Source organism: Streptopelia decaocto, assembly GCF_964273445.1.
Source record: "Streptopelia decaocto genome assembly, chromosome: 15".
NCBI classification, from domain to species: domain Eukaryota; kingdom Metazoa; phylum Chordata; class Aves; order Columbiformes; family Columbidae; genus Streptopelia; species Streptopelia decaocto.
Window position 1 is genome coordinate 6,908,443 of NC_138670.1, and position 21,418 is coordinate 6,929,860.

Genomic DNA, 21,418 nt, shown 5'->3' on the forward strand with positions numbered 1-21,418 from the left:
GCGTGAGGGTGGAACAGGAGCAGGAGGCCGCGAGTTGGCAGCACCAGCAAGTGCTTCCCAATCATAGTTTGTGACCTTTTTTTTTTCACTCGGTGAGCAGAATCCTGGCAGTTACCAGTGATTATAGTTGGGTGTTTTATTTGCAATTTAGCTCATTAAACTATTGTTGTTGAAAACAGCGTAAAACTTGCCCTGTGTGTTTGGCTGATGCGCCTGTGCTGATGGCTCACATCTGAGTCTCCTTTTCCCTCTCTCCGCCCCCGCAGTTTGCCATTGCTGACTAGTGTTTTGTTTTCTCCTTTCTTGTGCTGAAGAAAACCACGAGGTGACTGTGTTTTTAGGAGCAGGACATACCTCTGCCCTTGCTGTCCCACAGAATAACCAGGGAGCCCCTGCTGTGTCTCTTTGAGCAAGGCGGTTGTGGGCTGTTGCCTGAACTCCAGTGTGCTGCTCAGCGGGGTGTCTGCCTGTGTGGTATTATCTCTTTGTTGTGTTTTTTTTTTTAATAACTAAATGTAAACATTTTCTATGAAAAATGAATATTTTTGTATTTTGTGTAGGGAGTTTCGTTTTACTGTTGAGGTTCGATATATAAGGGACAAATTTGTGGCAAAATGGGAGTCCTGTGGGCACCATAAACCTGCATGAATCCTCCCCGTGGTCAAACAAGAAAAGCAGGAGCAGACTATTCTCAATGAGATTGTACTTTATGGTAACACTTGCTGTTTCTGTAACACTATCTCATTTTTGCTGTAGCAATATTTGGTGCATCTGTCAAATCCTATGACAGCTGCTAGGTAACACTGGTTATACTTGTCTGGTGTGAAGAGAGAAGTGCCCTTAAAAGGATGGCTGTGTTCATACCCCGTGGAGCCAGGCCGGCCTAAGTCTTTGGCCAGGAAGAAAAGACAAACCTGAAACCAGATATTTTATCTTGCAATGGAAGCGCCATGCTCCTGTTATTTAAATGCTTCTATGAAAAGTGTTTCTTTCAGAATAAAGAATACACTTCCCTAATGGAGAATGAAACTGTTGCTTGGGAAAAAACAACAACAAAAAAGGCTACAGTTCCCAGAATAAACTGGAGTGTAAGAGGAGTCTCGTAACTTGAATGGCAAGAAAGGAGAGCAGAGTGAGCTGCCCTGTGCGAGGAGAGGCCAGTCCCTGGGGACACTTGTGTTTCTAAAAGAGAGTGAGTGAGTCCTGACACGAAAAGCTGGAGACAGTGTTGGTGTCTGACACTGGTATTCAGACATTTACATAAAGTTAACTCAAGGTTTCTTTGAGAGAGCGCAGCATTATTTCAGTCAGAAGGAGGACTTAGTGAAAGGAAACACGAATCTAACTAGAAACAGCATTACGTGTTGCTGCAATTTCTAGAGAAAACACTGAAAGAATTGTTGTAGTTGCTTCTAACAGTTTGAAAACATGAAACCCTAAAACTTCAATTTGCTGTTATCCCAGAAATTGCTTCTCAGAGCAATATTTTCCATATGTAATCATTCTCGGGAGTTGCAGCTCAAATATTATCTTCTAACCTCCACAGTGGCCAGTCCTGCTGTAATCGGCTGGTGAATGGCCGCGGTTTCTGCCTCCTTTATTCAATGCTTGTCTGCAGCGATACCAACTGAACTCCTGCAGAAATTCATTACTTATTTTAAAAATAATTATTACTTACAGCCATTTGCTGAATGCAGGATGACCACATATAACCACAGCACATATTTCAGTGGTGACTCATTTCGAGTTTGATCTACTCGGTTTTCTTGTCAGTCTTATTTGGTTCATGCGGGAGCCTTTGGATTTACAATAAATGGTCCTGAGACTGCAATTCGGAATGCCAGATTTCATCCCAAAGCACAGGTGCTCAGTACAGTTGAGAAAGTATGAGTTGCATGAAGTGTATGTGTGTTGGGGGGGATGTTGTTATAGAAAAAATTGTATGGTCTGAAGGTAATTGTATTTTTCACTCAAGATCTCAAGGTAGCAGAATTATAAGATTGTTCACAAACGTCTAGAATAATATCACTGGACTGCGGTTCATTGGAAGATTGTGAAATATCACTGCTGCAAGGTATTAAGAACTAGTTGGACAAGTATTTGTCAAGAGCTGTTTTTGTATTATAGTTCACCCTTCCTTTAGGCAAAGTGGTGTGCTAGAAAAATCTGTTGGCAGCCTTGCCCACAGCCTGGGAAGGCTTATTAAGCAGAAGATGGAACTGGAATAGCCAGTCATGCTCATTCAGTGGCAGACAAGTGTCTGCTGATGTGTTTCGCCTGTAGTCACACAGCCTGCAGATTCAGTACCGTTTCCAGGACTATCCGTACGAATGTCCCATTTCTGCTATTGCCAGGGGAGCCTGGAATACAGAGACTGTAATTCTGCAGTAACACTGCGCTGTCCGCAGGAGCAGCACGATAAACCTCCTCAGCATTGCGCTGGCTGCTGCAGGGAATCTGGCAGACGCACACCCTTTTTAGGTTAATGCTCGATTGAAAAACACAGATGACATGTTTGATGTTAAAATGGTCCTGAGCGTACAGGCACATGACTTTGCAGAATTTGATAAACAGCTTAATACAATTACAAGCTAGAAATAAGATTCAAAGGAGGAAAGTGTATCTTAAAACAATTGTTTCATCAGCATCTATTCTGCCATAAAACTGAGTTACCTCTGTGATCTTCTGTCATATATACCAATGAATTATCTGTGATTTTTTTTTCCTATGGTTACAGTGTATAGAAAAATTATTTTTCCCAGAATGTAAACTAACATATTTTCTTCCTATAAAATGTTAGCAAGATACAAGCACAACTTGCTGCATTAAATAATGCATTTCCTATACATATATAAATATATATTACTATGATACCACACATATTTTTAAATAACACAGTCTCTATTTCCCCCCCCAGCACAATATTAAGACAAAAGTAAAATCATTTAGTCAACAAACTAAACTAGTTTTAAACTCAGATTTGGAATTAGGGAGGCAACTTGTCCGGCCGACCCCTTCCACCTGAGGCGCAGGTACAGGGCAGGTTATTGTAAGTGACGTGTTGGCGATGGGGACGGTCCCACCAGCGGTTGTTCTGGGGCAGCAGCGGTGGTTCTGCTGTGGCTCACTGCCCACCTGGCTGCGCTCGCTCACCTCTGTGCAACCACCCGATAAACAATATCAGAAACTCATCTCTGTTCAAAGTAACTCAGGAAAGAAAAAGTGATGGTAATTTTTAACTTGATCAGTTTATTGCGCCACCACCCAGCCGGTATCACCAGCACAACGGAGCGAGGAGGGGGCCGGAGCAGGGGCTGGAATGGTGTGTGCGAGGAGGCAGCTCCTTATGACGGTTTTGTTGTCAAAACAGTTGCTTTTGAAATTGTGGCCATTGTCATATTTGCAGCCTGTCCAGCGTGTTAAGGTGGTCGGAAGGCCATTCAGATACAATTCCAAACAAATTCTTGTTCTGCAGTTATTTTCAATGTGTTGAAGCCAACGCAGTGAACACTGGAGGTGTGGGTGCCCTCCAGCTGTCAGCGCTCAGCTGCTGGTGTCCACGGGGCGCTTCTGTGTGTTGAACCATGTGGGATTACAACAGCTGTGCGTGTCAGACTTTTCTTCTTTCTCTCCCCAAACCCTCACAGCAAAGGCGATAAAGTGCTGTGTTAACAGATCCCACACGCCACCGTATCGCTGCGGTCTGTGCGAGGAGCGCGAGCGACCGGACCACGTTGCGAAACGATCCACAGCAGAGATCCGCGTGCTCTGTATGGTCCCAGGTCTGCATAGTAAGAAGTGCTATTTCAGGGACCCTGTCCACGCATTTCTGTCTGTTGCTGTTTCCTGGTATTAGCAGTATCTGGGAAGATCTGGCGGGGGGGACACAACCATTTCCCCTACACTTTTATTACTGTGTTTACCTGTGCACTGTCCAATACCTTCTGCTTAGTCATGCTCATTGTTGCCATGGCCAGTTAATCTGTTGTAACTGCTGGTTTTATGGGTCTTTTGCACAGAAATTGGATAGGATAAACATTCCCTACGAAAGGCCCATTAAACATGATTTTACTATTTAAAAAATAGTTGAGGATCTAAGGGACCAATGCAAAAATCTCAGCTTCTAAATTCTCTAGATTTGGCATCAGCAGCATCAGTCTTTTTTTGCTGTTGTTTGTAATGGGCTTTCTCTTACTTTATAATTAAAATAAATTATTTACTGAAGAAGAGAAGCTTAAAAGTTCTGTATTTTTTCCTTCTGCAGTACATAGAAATCAGCCATGGAGTGCTCCTGATGTTTTCTGTTTATCAGCATTAGCTGACTCTTTGAATGTCCCTTTGCCTGTATATGTGTAGCTGCCCAAGAACATTTGGTAAGGCAAGCAAACAAAGGTTTGTCACAATTCTTAAGGATCTAGCTTTACACTGACTCTTCCCTCCTGGCTTTCCATTAGTAAACCATATTAAGTATGCTTAGGAAGCAAACTAATTTGTTTCATAACAAGTCTGTGAAGTAAACTTTTTCCCTACACAGCATGATGCAAAACCTGACTGTTAAAAAGGCAATTAAAAAATTCTCATTGGGTCTAAAACAGATAATGTTTTTTTTTGGTCCAGCTTGATGACATGTAATAGAGAACCAGTGTGTTTTACAACTCGGCCTGTCTCAATTTGAGGCAATACTGCCTTTATCTTTTCCTGTATTCTTTCCAGCAGCTCATGCAAGAAAGTACTAGATGTTCCCATGAGATTCCATTTTTCATATAAACAATTCCATAATTGCTGGCTTAGTAAAGTCTTGTTTCTATTAAGCATTTATTGCGGTACTGTTCAGCTGTCTCTGGCACTCATCCGCGGTACATAAATGGAGCTGGAATGAATTCAATTCAGGTAAAATATGGGATCTGCAATGGCAAGTAAGGCACAGTATTACATTGCTTAATTCTCAGATGCCCTATTTTTTCAAGGAAATCTACAGACCTCATGAAGGGGAGAGAGTTGTATGTTAAAAACTGAGGGGCAGATATTATAATGAATTTAAACTTGGTGACAATTTTCTTATTCATCTTTTGCAGATGCATTCAACAGCTGTTCTCTGACTGCAGGTCTGGTATACACAGGCCATCGGTCTCTGTATTTATCCCTTTTGTCTTAACCAGAATTACTGTATTTGAATGTCTCACTGAATTTCCTCTAACTTAGCAGTAAACTTTTCCAGTCAATTTATCCAACTTGTGTATTGTCAGTTTTTCCTAACGATCTTGCTAGTCTGGGCTTGCCGAGGCTGAGAGACTCACTGTTGATCCCCAGATGAGAAGTCTGAGCATTGTGGGTGGACAGATATTCTACTAAAGAGAGAAAAATATTTAATGCTGCCTGTTGCAATCAAAGCGAAATTATTTCACACATCAGATCCCCTCTGATGTTTTAGTTCTTAGATAATTAAGGGCATTAATCTTAAAAATGCAGTTCAGCTTTAATTTTGAAGGCAAGAGACACTTCTTTTTTCTCACAGGTATGAAGGCAAGTGTTACATATGTGTTCAGATGCGCAGCCTGGAGCAGGTGAGTTGTGGATTGCAGGCTACAACTTTGAAAATAGTTCAGGCTCCTGAGGTCAATATCTTTAACTTCAGAGTAAGAATCTGTGTTAGTCAGCCTCACTGGTTAAATATTCGGTGGATTTACAATTTCTTTGCACAATCCTTTAAGAAGCCTTAGGCTTACATCCAGAACAAATGCAGGACTTCAGGATCACTGTGAATATGAACAAAATCACCACGATCAATGGGTGAGACACAGTCATTTAAAAGTCTTCATTGCTTGTGCAGACCTTGACTTGGTGACCATTACTCCGTTGAAACTCACATTTGCAGCTGATGCTCCACAGAGTATTTGCTTTCTGAATCTGTTTTGATTTTTTATTTGTACATCTCTGCTTGTCAGAACAGAAAACGTAGAAACAGTGGAGCACTGGGCAAGCAGGCTGATAGTTTCTCAAAGTCTTTGGCTCCCATTGTACTGTATTGTACCATTTAGACATGTTTACATTAAGGCAGATAAGCTCTGTTTGCTGTGGCAGCTGAACAAGTTACCTGTATCTCCCTCTGTCTTTGGCCTTGAGAATAAAGGGACTAAAGTAGCCAGTGGTGCAGTGGTACAGGAAAGCAGAACACGAGTCCTCAACCTGCAGATCCTCTTTCAAATTACGTTTGTCAGGGGTACCAGGATGTTTTGAATTTTACAGGTTTTACATGTATTTTAAGTGCATTGGTTTAACGGCAGTCATTAACAGCCCTGCAGATCTGATGAGCACCAGATATTTAAAAACTATTGCCACAATTAAATCTGTTGTCATTTGTACAACCCAGAGTTATACAGATAGGCATAATCACTCAAAGGCCTTTGGAAATGGACTTTTTGGAACAGAAGTATGAGATTGGGAGAAAAAAAATATTCCCAAGTCACCTTGATTTTAAGAAGATTGAATCTTGCAAAATAAAAGACACTTCAGTTTCCCACTAGCGGGTTGCAGTCATCTTGTTGACTTCGAAGCTTCTTCTTGAAGATGGATATTGATGTGGATGGCTGGTAAAATATACTCCAGATCTCGCCAGCAGTAGTAACCTCACTGGAATCGTCTGTTTCAGTTGCGGATGGGATCTGATGCGATCTAGGAAACAAGTGTTAATTCACCATTAAGTGTTGGGGTGCTTGGGAAGTTGCTGTTATTAGTGTGTCTGTATTCCTGCCACACTGGTAACGCAAGCAGCTTCCACCGCATGTCTGACACCTTTTCTTTCTGCCTCCTATATAGTTATGTAAAGTTTTAGTGTGTTTGTTCTTGTTTCTTGACCAAATGAAAAGGCGTTCTGTTGCAAGACTAGTTGCTTATTCTAATGAAAGCAGTGACATAAGCTAACAAGTCTGTACATATTCTGTTACTAATTGCTATTAATATAAATTAATTTCCTTGTACATTTAAACCTGTTTGTGGTATGTAAATACAATATTCAACACTTATGGTTTGTTGATAACTCACCCGTCATTTCATTCAATGAGTATCTATCTAGAGGATATTAAAATTACTTGGTATAAGTGTAGAGAAATATAGTAATAAAATGTTAGTTTTAACAGGCAGGAAAAAAAAACAAACTGGTTAAATGTCAGACCATAACACAGATTTTAATTTCTGTGATTTTTTTTGGTGAAAGTAAGTATTAACTAGCCTATAACTAACTTTTTTTCTCCCATTTCCCTGATCTGGGATGAGGTTTTAATGTTTTTCCCACAAAGTATTATCATAATTTGAACTCTTCCCACCAAAGCTTGATGTCTGATTACATCTTCCTCTTTGCTATGTAACATCATCTGTATGAGAAAGCTTTTTTATTCCTTAAAAAACAAATCTGGTCAAAACAAGAATAAAAGAGATATTCTAGCAGCAAACACTATCCTATCAGACTAGAAAGTTTAAAAGTGTGCTTATTTAGTATCTTTTAGGAGGACACAAATACGTAATATATAAGCTGGTTTTGAATATAACCAATCTGACACTATCAGAAGGCAGAGGAATGAAGTGTAGCCGGTTTGGTACAGAGCTGAGACGTCAGGTCTCCAGGGACAGTTTTGCTCCATACTCACCTCATGGTTATGTGGAGAAATATCTTTGCTATTATGGCTGTAACACTTAGGATGAGCAGTGCTGTGAGACTATATATTGTCCATTCTGTAAAAGACAAGAGAGGAAGGGGATTTCTACATTACATTACCTTTTCATTCATCATGGACTTCATAATCTTGCAGTGGGAGGCTATAGCATGGCAAGATGGGAAAAGGGACAGCACTAGAATGTAACTCTGAGATATTTAGCACACTGAGCAGCTTTGCAAGGACCTCAAATTATGAGAACTGAATAAAGGTCATCACCTTCAGAAGCAATGACGCTCAAAGGAACAAAAAAAGGAAGCGTAAGTTCCTTCCATCCCAATGCCCCTTCATCAGGGCATTGACTGGTCATTGTCATTTTAACAGTATTTCCATAATTGCATAAAATCCAAGGGTGCAGTTTCATCTTAGGACAGCATGCCCAAGCTAGCTTAACACTAGGCAGCTTAAACGTAGCTGTGGTAACTCAGGCACCAGGCTGGGTCCAGTGCCAGCACATGGGCGCAGGCCCCTCGGCGGCTCTGCAGCCCGGCTGGTCTGGGGACACGCAGCTCCCGAGCAGTCACATCCTCGCACTCCAGGTTTGGAATGCACTATAGAACTATTACAGCATCCATACTGTGCTCCAGGCCCAGCTGCAATGATATGCATCTTCACGCTATTTCTGACTATTTATGCTGAGAAGTGAGTTTTGAAAAGTAATGAGGGCACAGCACAGTTAGCAGCAATTAGACTAAATGAATCATACTAAAGAGGCACAGTGGATCAGATAATGTGGAGGAGGAGGCAAAAGAAATAGTGACTCTAGATTGTGCCTTGGCAAAACATTTTTCCTGTTTCCATGTTTTCTTGTAGTATTACCAGGCATGGAGCTACTAGGATGACTTGGGCTGGTTGTGATGACATAAAGTATCTTTGATGACCGGGCTGCATTGATGCTGAGGTTTGCTTGTTCATTTATCTTCTCTGAAAGGGTCTGATTCATTGGAATCTTGTTTTGATGCACATTGTCCTTCACAGCTGAAAACACAAGAGTATGATTACAATAACCATTTCTGAACAGGTGTAACTGGTCTTTGTTTTGTGCTTGCAAACAGACATGTGCTGTTCTCTGGTTTACTTAGAGAAGTCTAATAATCAAATTATGTCTGATGCCCGAAAAAGCCTGTACTTCACCAAGCTGAGGTTCCTGGAACCGAATTATTCATCATAACAGGAGGTACAACTCAAGCACTAAAATGTTTTCCCCTGATGACTTCTGATCTGAGTGGAATAGACTGTTGGAAAGAGCCAAGATGAACCAATATGCAAATGGACTACTGGTTCATTTCAGCTTTGTCATTTTCCAATCTGTTTTTAAAGGCAGGTATGTATAGGACTGAATAGTTGAAAATTTAAATTGTGTTATTATGACATAGCTAACTGAAGTGTTCCAAATTGATAGAAATTTCAAAGTGTTTACCCACTGAGCAGTGGCAATGAGACAGATTAAACACCTGTAGGCACGAGTTAAAATATTGACGCCTTTTTCTTTTTTTCCCACTTCAGAAATCTCCTGTGTGAATTAAATGCTTTAACAGTTCATTGAAAGGTAGAAACAGCAACATTAGCCTCTTACCTTGGTATCTGATAGCAAATCCCTGAGCTTGGTTGATTTCATCTGAGAAAAAGTACAAAATGACAAAGTCCAAAGAGATGTTAAAGGTGTGGGGAGGCCGGTTCTTGCCATTAAAACGAGCTAGAACATGATAGGTATAGCCATCCAGCAACTCCACCATATCTGTAGCATCTTTGATTTCAAAAAGGGCAAAGCTGAAGTGGATTTGAGATGCTCCTGGAACTTGTATGGTCCAGTAACAGACTTTGCCTGTGCCATATGTGTCGGGAAAATCCGGGGAATAGATCACAGCTGTAGCAGAAGTGTAATTCCCTCCACAAGCACCAATAAGGGCTGTGAAAAGAAGAGAGAGGAGGAAAAAAAAAAGTTATACATTCATTATGCACAGCTTTAGCATTTTGTGTTCTAATACTCAAATTTGACTTGCAGGCACAGACTTGCTCCCGCGGCAGGATGCACATCTGGCAGGTTGGTGTTCTCCACCTCCCACAGCACTGGGAGCACAGCTGTTCAGCTGCATTTGCTTGGGGTACGCTCCTGTCTCACTGCTCTGAGACCTGTGTTTTAATCCTGAAACTGCGACTACCCTTTGTCCTTGTATGTAACCGTGTACCCATTCCTGCAGCCCTGCGGGACCAGGACAGAAGCTGCAGCACTGATTCAGGAACTCCCACTCCACCCCTATCAGGCAGACAAGAGGATCAGTGACTGTACCTCTCAGTGGTGAAGGACTGAAATTCCTTCACAGCCTTATCAAATTGAAAAAAGAAATCTTTACAGAATGGCTGAGGTTGGAAGGGACCCCTGGAGATAGTCGGGCCCAAGGATGGATACTCTGCACCCCCTCTGGACAACCTGTTCCAGTGTCACCCTCACCATAAAAAAGGGTTTCCTTATTAAGTTTAAATGGATTTTCCTGAATTTCAGTTTGTGCCTGTTGCCTCTTGTCTATTCACTAGATAACACTGAGGAGAGTCTGGCTTCATCTTTATACCCTCCCATCAATCATTTATACAAATTGAAACGATTCCCCCTGAGCCTTCTTTTCTCAAGGCTAAACAATCAAAGATCACTCAGCCTTTCCTTGTGTGAATGATGCTGTTATCCCTTAATCACCTTTGTGGCCATTTATACGCGCTTCTTAAGTATCCTGTCTTTTGATCTTGTCAATTAATGTTTGACCTTACCTTCACTAAGGAACTTGAAAAAGATCCTGTCATGAAGTCTAAAGAAAATCTTTTCATTTTTTGCTACCTTTTACATTCAAAACAAGTACATGCCCACTAAATCTTTATATTTCTTGACAACTATCCAGATTCCCATTGCAAACTTATTTAGCAATTAATCCAGAGAGAAACTCCAATGCCAGCCAACTGATTTGATGCATATCTATATATAAACATATTTTTAAAATGTATTTTATATAGGAATATGCATATATATATGTATTTTTATATATCCCTAAATACACAATATAATATATATATATATAATAATGTATTTCATGACTAAACTGTTCGGATCAGAGTCATCAATCCCCATATCATAGGCTGAAGGAACGAAGAATCAAAGTTAAATTCTTTTCTCTGAAAGCTTAATTAAAGCCCTGTAATAGAGGCCTGTGAAAATGGAAATAAAGGAAGTGTTTTTGAAGTGTCTCGGTTTTCACAGGCCTCTGAGAATGAGCTTTAATAAACAGAAGTTAAAAGGGAACAAGAACAAGAAGCAGCATGTCTGCCAGAAAAATCATGTGAAAACATTTCTCTCTTTTTCTGGAGCAAGGCCTGATCATCCCTCACATCTCAGTGCTGCACCACGGAAGACCTTACAGAGGAGAGAATATGAAAGAAGAATAGAAAGAATGTGAAAGACTCTACAGAGGTCCTAAGCCCCACAGAGGAATTTGTGTTTGGCAATTACGCCGTGCTAACAGAGCTGGCAATTTAATCAAATAGATAGAATTTTTTTGAAAAGGTAGAATAGACTGAATTGATAGAATTGCAATTTGTCATTGAGGTATCAAATCTCCTCTTTGCAGCTGGCTTACAGGTATTGATGCATTTGGCTCTGCTGTTTGTAAGTACTGAATCACAGGATGTTCTTCAAACCAGCGATACTAACTACGAATGCCATTGACTAGTGCTGCACAGATGCCTAACAAAGTACAGCACTGCCCATGTGGAATGGAAATGCTTTCCCTCTCACTTCCTTCCACAGCTGGCAGAGTTCTGTGTTGTAGGTCTGAATTTTACAGCTTTAGGCCATGATAGTAGCCCATAAACACATAAGGTTAATGCGGGGGGGGAGAGAGAGAGAGAGAGATAGAGAGACTGCACACACACTCACACACTCACACACTCACACACTCACACACTCACACACTCACACACTGGGATCGGGGTGAAGGTTCTGGGGCTGTGACGCAATGTGGAAAAGAGGAATGAGGTAAGCAGGTGTTGCTCATCACCAAGAGAAAACAGGTGGCAGTGACTAGGATGACCTCTCTCCCCTGGCCATAGCTCTGTCCCTTGCTGTTTACCAGAGAAGATGCAGGTCCTCAGGGTAACATCTCGCTGAGCCCTCAGTCATACCAGAAAATGAAAGCTACAAAGGAAGTCTTTACCCATCAAGGATTTGGGAGGTCAGGAGCAGAAACAGAAGATGCTGAAGTGTGAAGCTACCTGCTATCTCAACATTGAAAGCAACATGCAAGTCCTTTTCATATCTTGGGAAAAATTTGGAAGTAAGTAGAGTGACTAATTCCTGTCTCGACTAAGATGTCTTTCTGTCTTACTATCCAGGAACCAGAGTTTTAGAGTGAGGAGATGGGAAGTTTGTGTTCAGAAGGTGGAAAAATGATGCTGCTTTTAGTTCCAGAAAGTTTATAACTCAACTTAGAAGGTAGCTTCTACATCAGAGGGGTTTGAGATCTGAGAAGCAATGATATATCCATGCATACTATGAACTTTTCCACTACTCCCAGCTATACTGGGAGCCTGTAGTACAGCCAGACAACTGGGTACTCATACCATCAACCTGTGAGGTTACACAGCTGGCACTGGTGTGCATACTGAAGAGCAGAAAGGAGAATTTCTATGTATTAGAAGTTATGAAATCTGTGATGGTCATAATAGCAACCTATCTTGTTTGTACTTTTGCAGTACACTCCTTCCCTGTCCCAGTTCTACTACGCTGCATTGTGTCGCATTAACTGGGTTGTAGCAAGTCTCATCTGGTTTAAGAAAAAAAAAAAACAAGTTGATGTCAATTGAAATTTTCTTTGAGGTGCCTCACTTGATCATGTATCTGCTCTCTGGTAAGAGCAGTTCTGAATGAGTCTTTCCGTGACATGCTGTTTACAATGGCTGAGTTAGTACCATTTGTGGGAAGTAAGAGACAACCTCTGGAGCATGACTCAGTTGCCTGAGCAGGCACTTCTTGGAAGAGCTATTTCACATAGAACCACAGAATGGTTTGGGTTGAAGGGACCTTCCCAGCTCGCCCAGTGCCCCCCCTGCCATGACAGGGACATCTTCACCAGCTCAGGTTGCTCAGAGCCCCGTCCAGCCTGGCCTGGGATGTCTCCAGGGATGGTTCATCCACCACCTCTCTGGGCAACCTGGGCCAGGCTCTCACCACCCTCAGTGTAAAAACTTCCTTCCTCATGTCCAGCCTGAATCTCCCCTCGTTTAGTTTAAAACCACCACCCCTTGCCCTGTCGCATCAGGCCCTGCTAAAAAGTCTGTCCCCATCTTATCAGCCCCTGTTAAGCACCGAAAGGTCACAATAAGGTCTCCCCAGAGCTTCTCTTCTCCAGCTGAACACCCCAGCTCTCTCAGCCTGTCCCCCAGCAGAGCTGTTCCAGCCTCGCATCATTGCTGTGGCTCCTCTGGCCCCTGTCCAGCAGGTCCATGTGTGTCCTGTGCTGAGGACCCAGAGCTGGACCAGCACTGCAGGGGGGTCTCACCAGAGCGGGGCAGCGGGGACAATCCCCTCCCTCCACCTGCCAGCCATTATTAATGGATTTCAATTTTATGCATAAAGGGAAAGTAGCTTTACTTTATATCGAATTTGGGTATTTGCTGGTTTGTGTGCAACAGTTTTCATTGCATTTAAACCCTTTTCCCTAATTTGTTGATCATTTGAGGCCCCTCCTTTGGGAAAAATTGAGCCTATTTTGATACTTACTGTCAAAAAGAATGACTCTGCCATCCCCACCGCAAGGCTGAGTATGGTCTCCAAAGCAAACACTGTTGCATTCCGTACTGGCTGCCTCCCCATATCTCCAGTAGTCAAGATTATTTCCACAGAAACAAGCATAACCTGATTCCATGCCTGCAAACTTTGACAACAAAGATGCATAAGGAAGGGGAGAATAATATTTAAAGGAATGACAGCAGGAGGTTGTATGAGCAAGAAAGCTGACAGCAGAATATGTGTGTTTTGAAGAAGTATGATTAGTCAGAGGTCAGAGGTCCCACCACAAACTGTTTTTGTTTGAGCTGTCAGGATGCTACTTAAGACTACTGAGAAAGATGGAATAGAGGGCAATTAGGGCATCCTATCAGTCCTATCTGCAGCAAGCAAGCATACTTTCTCCTGCAATACTGGCATTATTAATTGTTCGTTTGCCCAGATTTCTCCAGATGCAGAGGGAGGGCTAGAACCCCTAGGATAGGAGTGAGACCTTAGGCTTCCTAAAGGTAACAAAAAGCAGCAGCAGAAATAAGATAGAGAGCTTTAGGCATAGTGCCATCTTCTGTCTTTGAAACCATTTTGTAAATATATATAAAAGAAATCACCTTAAATTGTTGACTTCGGCAGGAACTGATGCATGTTTGGATAGTCAGTTTATTGGAGGTCTCGCTGGTGCCAGTCAAAGGTGGTGGCTCCCCATGGTCCTTGTAACACCCCAGGTTCCCCGGCACTGGCAAGAATAACAGACAACAGTCATTCTAAAGGTGTGCCTGGAAATTCCCAAAACACAGACCACTTTATGCTCTCCCTGGTTACTAAGCAGCTCTCTACATGTTCTTGTCTTGATTTTGCAGTATGGGAAATGTTACTCTATGCTACCTCCTTGTCATATTTTCCAAACATGCCCAGGGATAAATGACAGGTGGTGAAATGGCATCATATCTTCTTAGCAATATAACTGCAATACCCTGTAGCTGGTTTCTGGAAGCTGCACTAATACAGTCAGGATAAATACCCATTTTATTTCTCTTCATCGAGACGATTTGGAAAAAAAAAAGGCATTCAGTGGGTTCAGAGGTTTTGTGGGATTTTTTGACTATGATCATGCATATTATGACTATGTAAATGAAACAATGTGATTTCTGTCTGATCTTCAAAACAATGAGGTTCTGGAAGTTTTCTAAACAGGATATTTGAGGAAAGGAACCTAAACTGGTTTAGGATGGAGTCTGGCAAGTTTTATGGGAGGGACTACATACTCATATAGGGGAATTTCCTAATATTTAAACCTCAAATTCTGATATGAACTCGAAGTATCATATTTTAAGGTACATACAAAGAGATTCAAAGTGAGCAATATCACTTTTTTAACAAAACATCTATTTATACTCTACTAATACAACACTTCAAGGCTCCTTGGTCACTATGGGAGATGAGAGTTTTCCCCCTTCCGTGCATAATTTCTTTTCTGGTTATATTTTGGTTTTTTTTGCAGTTCTCATCGAAACACTGGAATTTAGCCGTGACTACAAGAGAGAGGATGTGGGGTACAACATAGTGCTGTACTAATGGCATAAAAGTATCTCTTGCCTACCTGTCATATCTGTTCATGTACTTCAAATTAAATCTGTTACTAGCTCTGTGGTCAGATAATTTTTATCCCTTTGCCAGATTGACAAGGATTATTCTTTGTCCACCTAACCTCCACAGTTCTGTATAACGTGATGCAGTCAGAGCACTATATGAGAGTTTTACTTATTCAGGCATTTGTTATTTCAGTACCCAGTAAACTCAGAACTCTCTCTTGCTAACACCTTGTGGCACAGCACTGTTTCAGGTTTTTGATTTACCAATAGTTTGTGGGGGGCAGAAATGCTGTGTTTGGGGGTTTGCAGCCTCTGATCCCTAATAGCATGTGGATTAGCTGGTTTGGGGCTCCTTTTGAACTAGCCATCTCTTGTACAGGTGGCCTTTTTCTCCATCAGATAACCTGTGTGTTAGTAAACTGCTTCTGTATTTTTGTGTATACTTTCACATAAATACAATTAGAATGCAATTATGCTTTTTGTTCTGAGCAGTCTTGTATTCCATAGTCCTGAAAGCATCTCCTCTTTGGATTCTGGAAGGCCTATTTCTGGCGTTTTTTACATGTCCATGTGCAGTAGCCATTGAAATAATGCCTTGAATTCAGAACTTCTATTTGTCTAATTCTAACAGAGATGGTGTCATCCCCATTCTTTTGGAATATTATATACTGAGCTTGTAAACTGATGTCAGTTCACCGTTAAAATGTGAATCAACCTGACATCTGGAGCAGTTCACAGGTCTGTTGGACAGCTTGCTGAGTTGCCTAAGGCAGCTTCCTTATTTTGAGGAAGAAGGTCAGCACATCTCTTAGTGACCAGCAAATACACTGGCATGTATATGATTACACTCTCGAGGAGGATGATTATAGTCCTATGAAGAAGAGTTAATGAAGTTGGGAAGAATACTCAAGTATGTATATTTTTTAAATAATTAGATACTGTTGCTTCAAATATTGCTCATAAAATAATTTTGGTTTCTAAGAATGATACAATGTCAATTATAAATGCTTGCGTGGAGTTACAGCTTGGATACACCCTGAAGCAACATAGTCTTAAGTACTGAGACTTCAAGTCGCAGCCTGATGGAACATACCTTTGGAAATCCCCATTTGCAGCCCCAGCCCAGCTGAGCGCAGCTGGGCAGATCTCTCTCACAGAGCTCAGTTTCTCAGGTTTTTGCACAGTGAGTGATTTCACAGCCCTAAGAAAAGCTTCCTAGTGAACCATCCTAGCTCATTGTCCTAGGAGACCTGGGATTTCCTAAAAACACATATTATATGGGGGGGTTGTGGTTTGTTGTTGTTGTTTTTAAGTGAGCTGGTGAGACCCTTCAGCCTTGTCTCCAGGGGATCAGTACCTCAACATGTTCCATGCTAAGAAACCAGACTGAGTAATTAGAAAAATTCTTACGTTTTGTAACTAAAGCATACCATTTGAGTACATCCTAAAGCTAATTAGTCTCTTTGGTGTCCCAGTAATATTTCAACTTTCTCACTTCTAGCAAACAAAATTAGTGTCGTGTGACTGCGAGTAAACAGAAGCAGCATCAATCTAGTCCAACAGTGAACAGTACATTCCAAGCCAGTGCCCAGCTCTTCAAATTACCTTGATATCAAATCAATAAACTACATGAGCCCAAGGATATATGCTCAGCTAAAAGCACTTTAGTAGTCCCACATCAAATATATGATTAAACACTCTTCTGAACTGGAGCAATAAACAACAAAAATGACTCCTGTGATTTTTGATACATCGGTTCTTCGTATGGCTACTGGTGGGCTGGTCCTGAACCCAAGACACCACTGAGTTGCTACTAAAGAGTAATCAGAGTACATATTATAGTATTAAGCATATTAGTAGAGAGGAGATCATTTGTAATCTGAGTTGGAGAAGATCTAATTGGCAAACACTGCTTTTATATCAGATCCACAGCAATCACAAATTACTGCTTTTTCAACAATATTTCAGTATGTTAGAATAAAATGCTCCTCGTTCATACTATATCAAACCAAATTGGGATTTTAAAATTTCCAACATCATCTTTTGCCTTAATTTGCTCTTAATGTTTAGCCTATAAAAGAAGTTTGGCAAAAGAGATAGTCAATGTTCTGCAATTACTGTTCACACAGATTAGTGATGGTTTACTCTTACACTGTCTTCACCCATTTGTATCTATTTGTTCACTTGTGCTTAAAAGGTCAACTCTTTTGTGCAAACATGCTATTTTTCATTTAAGCAGCATCTGACATAATGAGGTCCTGGCAAACATCAGAGTTTCTGCATAATATATGCTAAGGCACATGTATTAAATCAGGGAATTCATCTTTTTGAGCTCAAAACCCTGTTCCAGCTATGCTCATCCAGCTGTCTTTCAAGAGCCTCCTAGCTTTTTGCACTGGTAGTACCCATTGTGCAAATAGTGCAAGCTCCCCTCTGTGTTCTGGAGTTAAAATGTACACAGGTCAACCTTACAGGGTGATCAATGCCGCTCTGAATAACCTCCCTGGCTTTCCACCCAGGAAACACTATTCCAGTAATGCAATCTGTTTATAATAGGAGACTCATGCAGGACATAAACATGAAAATGCAATTAAGTGGGACAGCAAGTCTATCGTTTACCTTTTGGGAGCATAATTTGTTATTTCCTTTGAATTTTAACCTAACCTAACTAACAAAGAGACCAAAAAAGTCAGGAATAGCTGCAACATTGCAAACAAACCATTAAAGCATCCAGTTCTGAATTCTCCATGTGAGACGCACATGTTCTTAGGACTCAGTGCTGCTTCTTGCCTTTTATTTTACGTCCATTCCCGTAACTACCACTGTCTGCTGTGATTATGCCCATCCATCCTCCTCTAACACTGCTGAACTCTGTATAGCGTGTTTACACATGCAGAATGCCAGAGCACATTTCTGAATGAAACATTTAGTGTTATGTATAAATACTAGTGAATGAGACACATGATATAATCATGTGAAATCATACTCAGCACAAAAAATTCTTGACTGTAGATTCTTCATTATTGCTAGAGTGAATCATTGCATGCAAATCTGTCCAGGCAATCAAGACACCTCATGCTGTTTGCATTGTAGAGGTATTATGTGGGTATAGTTTACAGGTAAATTATGCTCCAGATACTTGCCTTTTCTAGTAGTGAATATAATTATGCAAAACAAGCTTATATAACACAACTTTTCTACTTCTCTAAAAATTTCAAATAGGATATTTTTACAAAATTGCTTTCTTGCTCCATCACAAGATGTGGTTTTTGTAGAATGCACTTTACAAGTTGGCTTTGATGGTCCTACGATTTAGCATCATGCTTACTGAAAACAGAAAATCTGGTAAAAAAATACAAGTTTTTTTACTTACACAGCTTCATAAGCCATGAGGTTTGTATTAAGGCTTGGATGGGCTTGCTATGTACAGTTTGTTCTAAATTGCTGCAATTCCTTTTTCTAGTATCCAGTTTCAGTGCAATGCTTGAAGCAGCTGCTACTGGTCAAAAGGACATTTTGTAAATATAAGTCTGGATTATCTGTGCAAGTAAGTGTCCAAGTTTAAATCCTCTGCTCCCCACCACAGAGAAAATGAGTGAGGCTGTTTTTAAAAGGGTCCTTTGTGTAGAACAAATGGAGTGGAGAGAATTTGCCTTTCAGCTTTTTTACTGGTGCCCTATCCAGAGAATTTGTTAACATCTGTGGTCTTTAAAGAAAATGCAAATTCTTTCATTTTAGACCAAGATAAATTTCTTAATTAGGAGGGTCATGTTTCCTAAATAGGACCTGGTATGTTAGAAAAATCAGAGTAAGACGTCCTCTGAACAATGAGTATCAGAGTGTTGAATGATTTTGTGTTATTTAAATTAGACTCTTTAATCTGTATTTACATCTAGGTGAAAGTCAAACAACTTAAGGTCCCGCTTCTGTATTCGTAAAATGTGAATCACAATCTCACATTTGTGAAAAAAGAAAACCGTGGGCAAAGTAAAAAGTCACTTTAGATTCATTTCTGTTTGATTTTGTTTTCCTAATCTCAAGTAAGAAATATATTTCTTCCAATGGGAAGTATGTCTACATAAGGACAACTACTCTTTTGCTTAACAGTTTACATGTAAGCTATCCCTTAGAAAGAGATGCAGGCCTAAAAAAACCTGCATGGTGCTCTTACTTCGGCAGGATGGAATCTCACAGTATTTCCAATATACTCCATCCTCATGCTCTGCAATGTAGCACCATGGGCTGACATCTCCATCAGGGTTCCTAAAAGAGAAAAATTAGAGACAGTGAGTGAAAAGGCATCAAATATTGTCAAAACCCACATAAAAATAAATCCTAGTAAGCTTCAGTGTCACCATTATTTTTGCTCTAATACCTATTGAATATTTAACCTGTTGGACTTACATACCAAGAAAAATGCAAAAGTGGTCAGGGAGTTCAGCTAACTTTGGTTATTACAGTACACACCAAGCATAAAATGCTAGTAATGTCTGAAACTTAACTTCTTTTTTCTTTAAGTCTAAAGGTGCGGAGCTATCTGGACAGCATTGAAAGGAACATTTTCAGCCCCACATCCTGTGTATGGGTTCTTTCATTTTTGGCTTGGTACAAAATAGTCCAGACTCCTCATCCCAGAAAGTCTTCTGGGAAAGACTGCGGTCTTTTCTTCTCCTTCAGCAAAGCTAAGTAAATCTGTTCCACTGAACTGATATATCGATGGATGAGATAATTCCTTATGTGTTCATAGTTATTCTTTGCTGTTGCAGCATCATTTACATTCCTATATCATTCCTAATTAGTCATTGGGTTATTTAAAGATTTTTCTACACACACTTTAAAAAACTATTCACAACGAAAATATCAATTTAAGAGAATAAATTGTTATTTTGGCCAATCGGGTTGAAATACAATCTTTTCTTGTAACTAGAGCCAACTGCCATCTTTTTATCATGTACTTTGGCATGAATTCTATTAACGAGACCCCCCCTACACCGAAGTGTCAGTTCAGCTGCATGTTGTCATTTGGGCACGTTAACAACTCTTTGTGGGAGATGCCATTTCAGAACCGCTGGCGATGTTTTTTTGGTCAAATAACAGAATGTTGAAGACAATTGGTGAGTTGAATTCAATTTAGCTGACTAAAACGCTGCTGGCTACGCTTTCAAACAGACTAGTAAAAATAGCGAAGGAGGAAAGCCTAAGACTAGTGTTCTAGGAATTTAGGTGTAATGGCAGAGCTTCCAGTGGCTAAAGAAAGTAAAAGACTAAAATCAAGGAAAGCTTGTACTGGAAATTACACACCTGCATGGAATACACCTGTGTGATAGAAATCAGATGTCTGTAATTGCATCAAGGTAATGGCACTCCACACAAAATGCAAGGAAATTGCAGAGAACTTTGCCTTGAACCTCAAAAGCGTGTAAGTTAGAAAACAACTGAGCGTCTTTCAAAATCTCCAAAAACTTCAGTCCGCACAGTTTTGTTATGGCTGAAATGAGGTTTAGTGGAACATTATGAGGCATTTCCATCTTAACAGGGTGTCTTGCAGTAAACAAAGTAATCCAAGTAATGACCACCCATGGAGAGATAATGTGCTTCTGATTAATGATTTAAGTGTAAAATTAGATTGTTCAAATGTTGTCCCTAAAATTGAGCCTCAAAGCAATGTACGATGCCTTAAGAAAGCCTTGTGAGTTATGTGTTGCCTCAGAGAAGGAAAGATCAACTTGTCCATTGTCACCATGCAAATGAATGGCAGAGAAAGAGCTAAAACGGCGAAATCTTCACTCAAAAGGTCTCAACAAGTTTTGCATGCTAAAGATATGCTCTGACACTCTTAAAACTGTGACTTTCCAAGCCTTTTTTCCAACAGAATGTGAAGTTAAAAAGCATCTGGTAGTTAGGATCATCATTCCATACAGCTGTGAGAATATTCCTGGGCCAAGTGATATAGCATAAGGAAGGAAATGGTGAACCTTCCACTCAAACTCCATCTCAGAGAGGATAATCTAACACCTAGCAGATGAAGGTTAAAAAGCTGTGTTAGTAAGCATACTGAGAGACACAGCTCTTTCCATGCCATGAGAATTGTTACGCATTTGGTGGTGTTGGACATGGGCAGGCTGCGAAGCTGGTGTGAAATGCCTTCGATAGGGAGACAGTCCTCCCAGAGCTCACGTGCCAATCTGGATCTGATACCAGGCAGCTCAATGGGCTCATCTGCTTTCCAGGCCATTTTCTAAAGAGATTTCCCAGCTTCTACAGAGTTTGTCTTGTAGGTGGTGTATTTTTATTTGCTTCTGTAAGATGCTGAATTGATCCAAAAGATGGTCAGTTCAGAGCTTGGCAAT

The 21,418-nt window shown here is 40.7% G+C and overlaps 1 protein-coding gene across 1 annotated transcript in view; it reads right to left on the bottom strand.

Annotated features, from left to right (window-relative positions):
* Nucleotides 1-2,601: 2,601 nt before the first annotated feature.
* Nucleotides 2,602-21,418, bottom strand: part of KREMEN1 (kringle containing transmembrane protein 1) — a gene marked incomplete at its 5' end in the record, with an annotated part of 54,082 nt that continues 35,265 nt past the window's right edge. Inside the window, 7 exons of the mRNA XM_082066468.1 lie at nucleotides 2,602-6,672; nucleotides 7,644-7,728; nucleotides 8,529-8,687; nucleotides 9,286-9,618; nucleotides 13,474-13,627; nucleotides 14,088-14,212; nucleotides 19,240-19,331. Coding sequence (XP_081922594.1) covers nucleotides 6,510-6,672; nucleotides 7,644-7,728; nucleotides 8,529-8,687; nucleotides 9,286-9,618; nucleotides 13,474-13,627; nucleotides 14,088-14,212; nucleotides 19,240-19,331 — 1,111 coding nt within the window. The 3' untranslated portion in view covers nucleotides 2,602-6,509. The remainder of the gene's footprint in view (nucleotides 6,673-7,643; nucleotides 7,729-8,528; nucleotides 8,688-9,285; nucleotides 9,619-13,473; nucleotides 13,628-14,087; nucleotides 14,213-19,239; nucleotides 19,332-21,418) is intronic.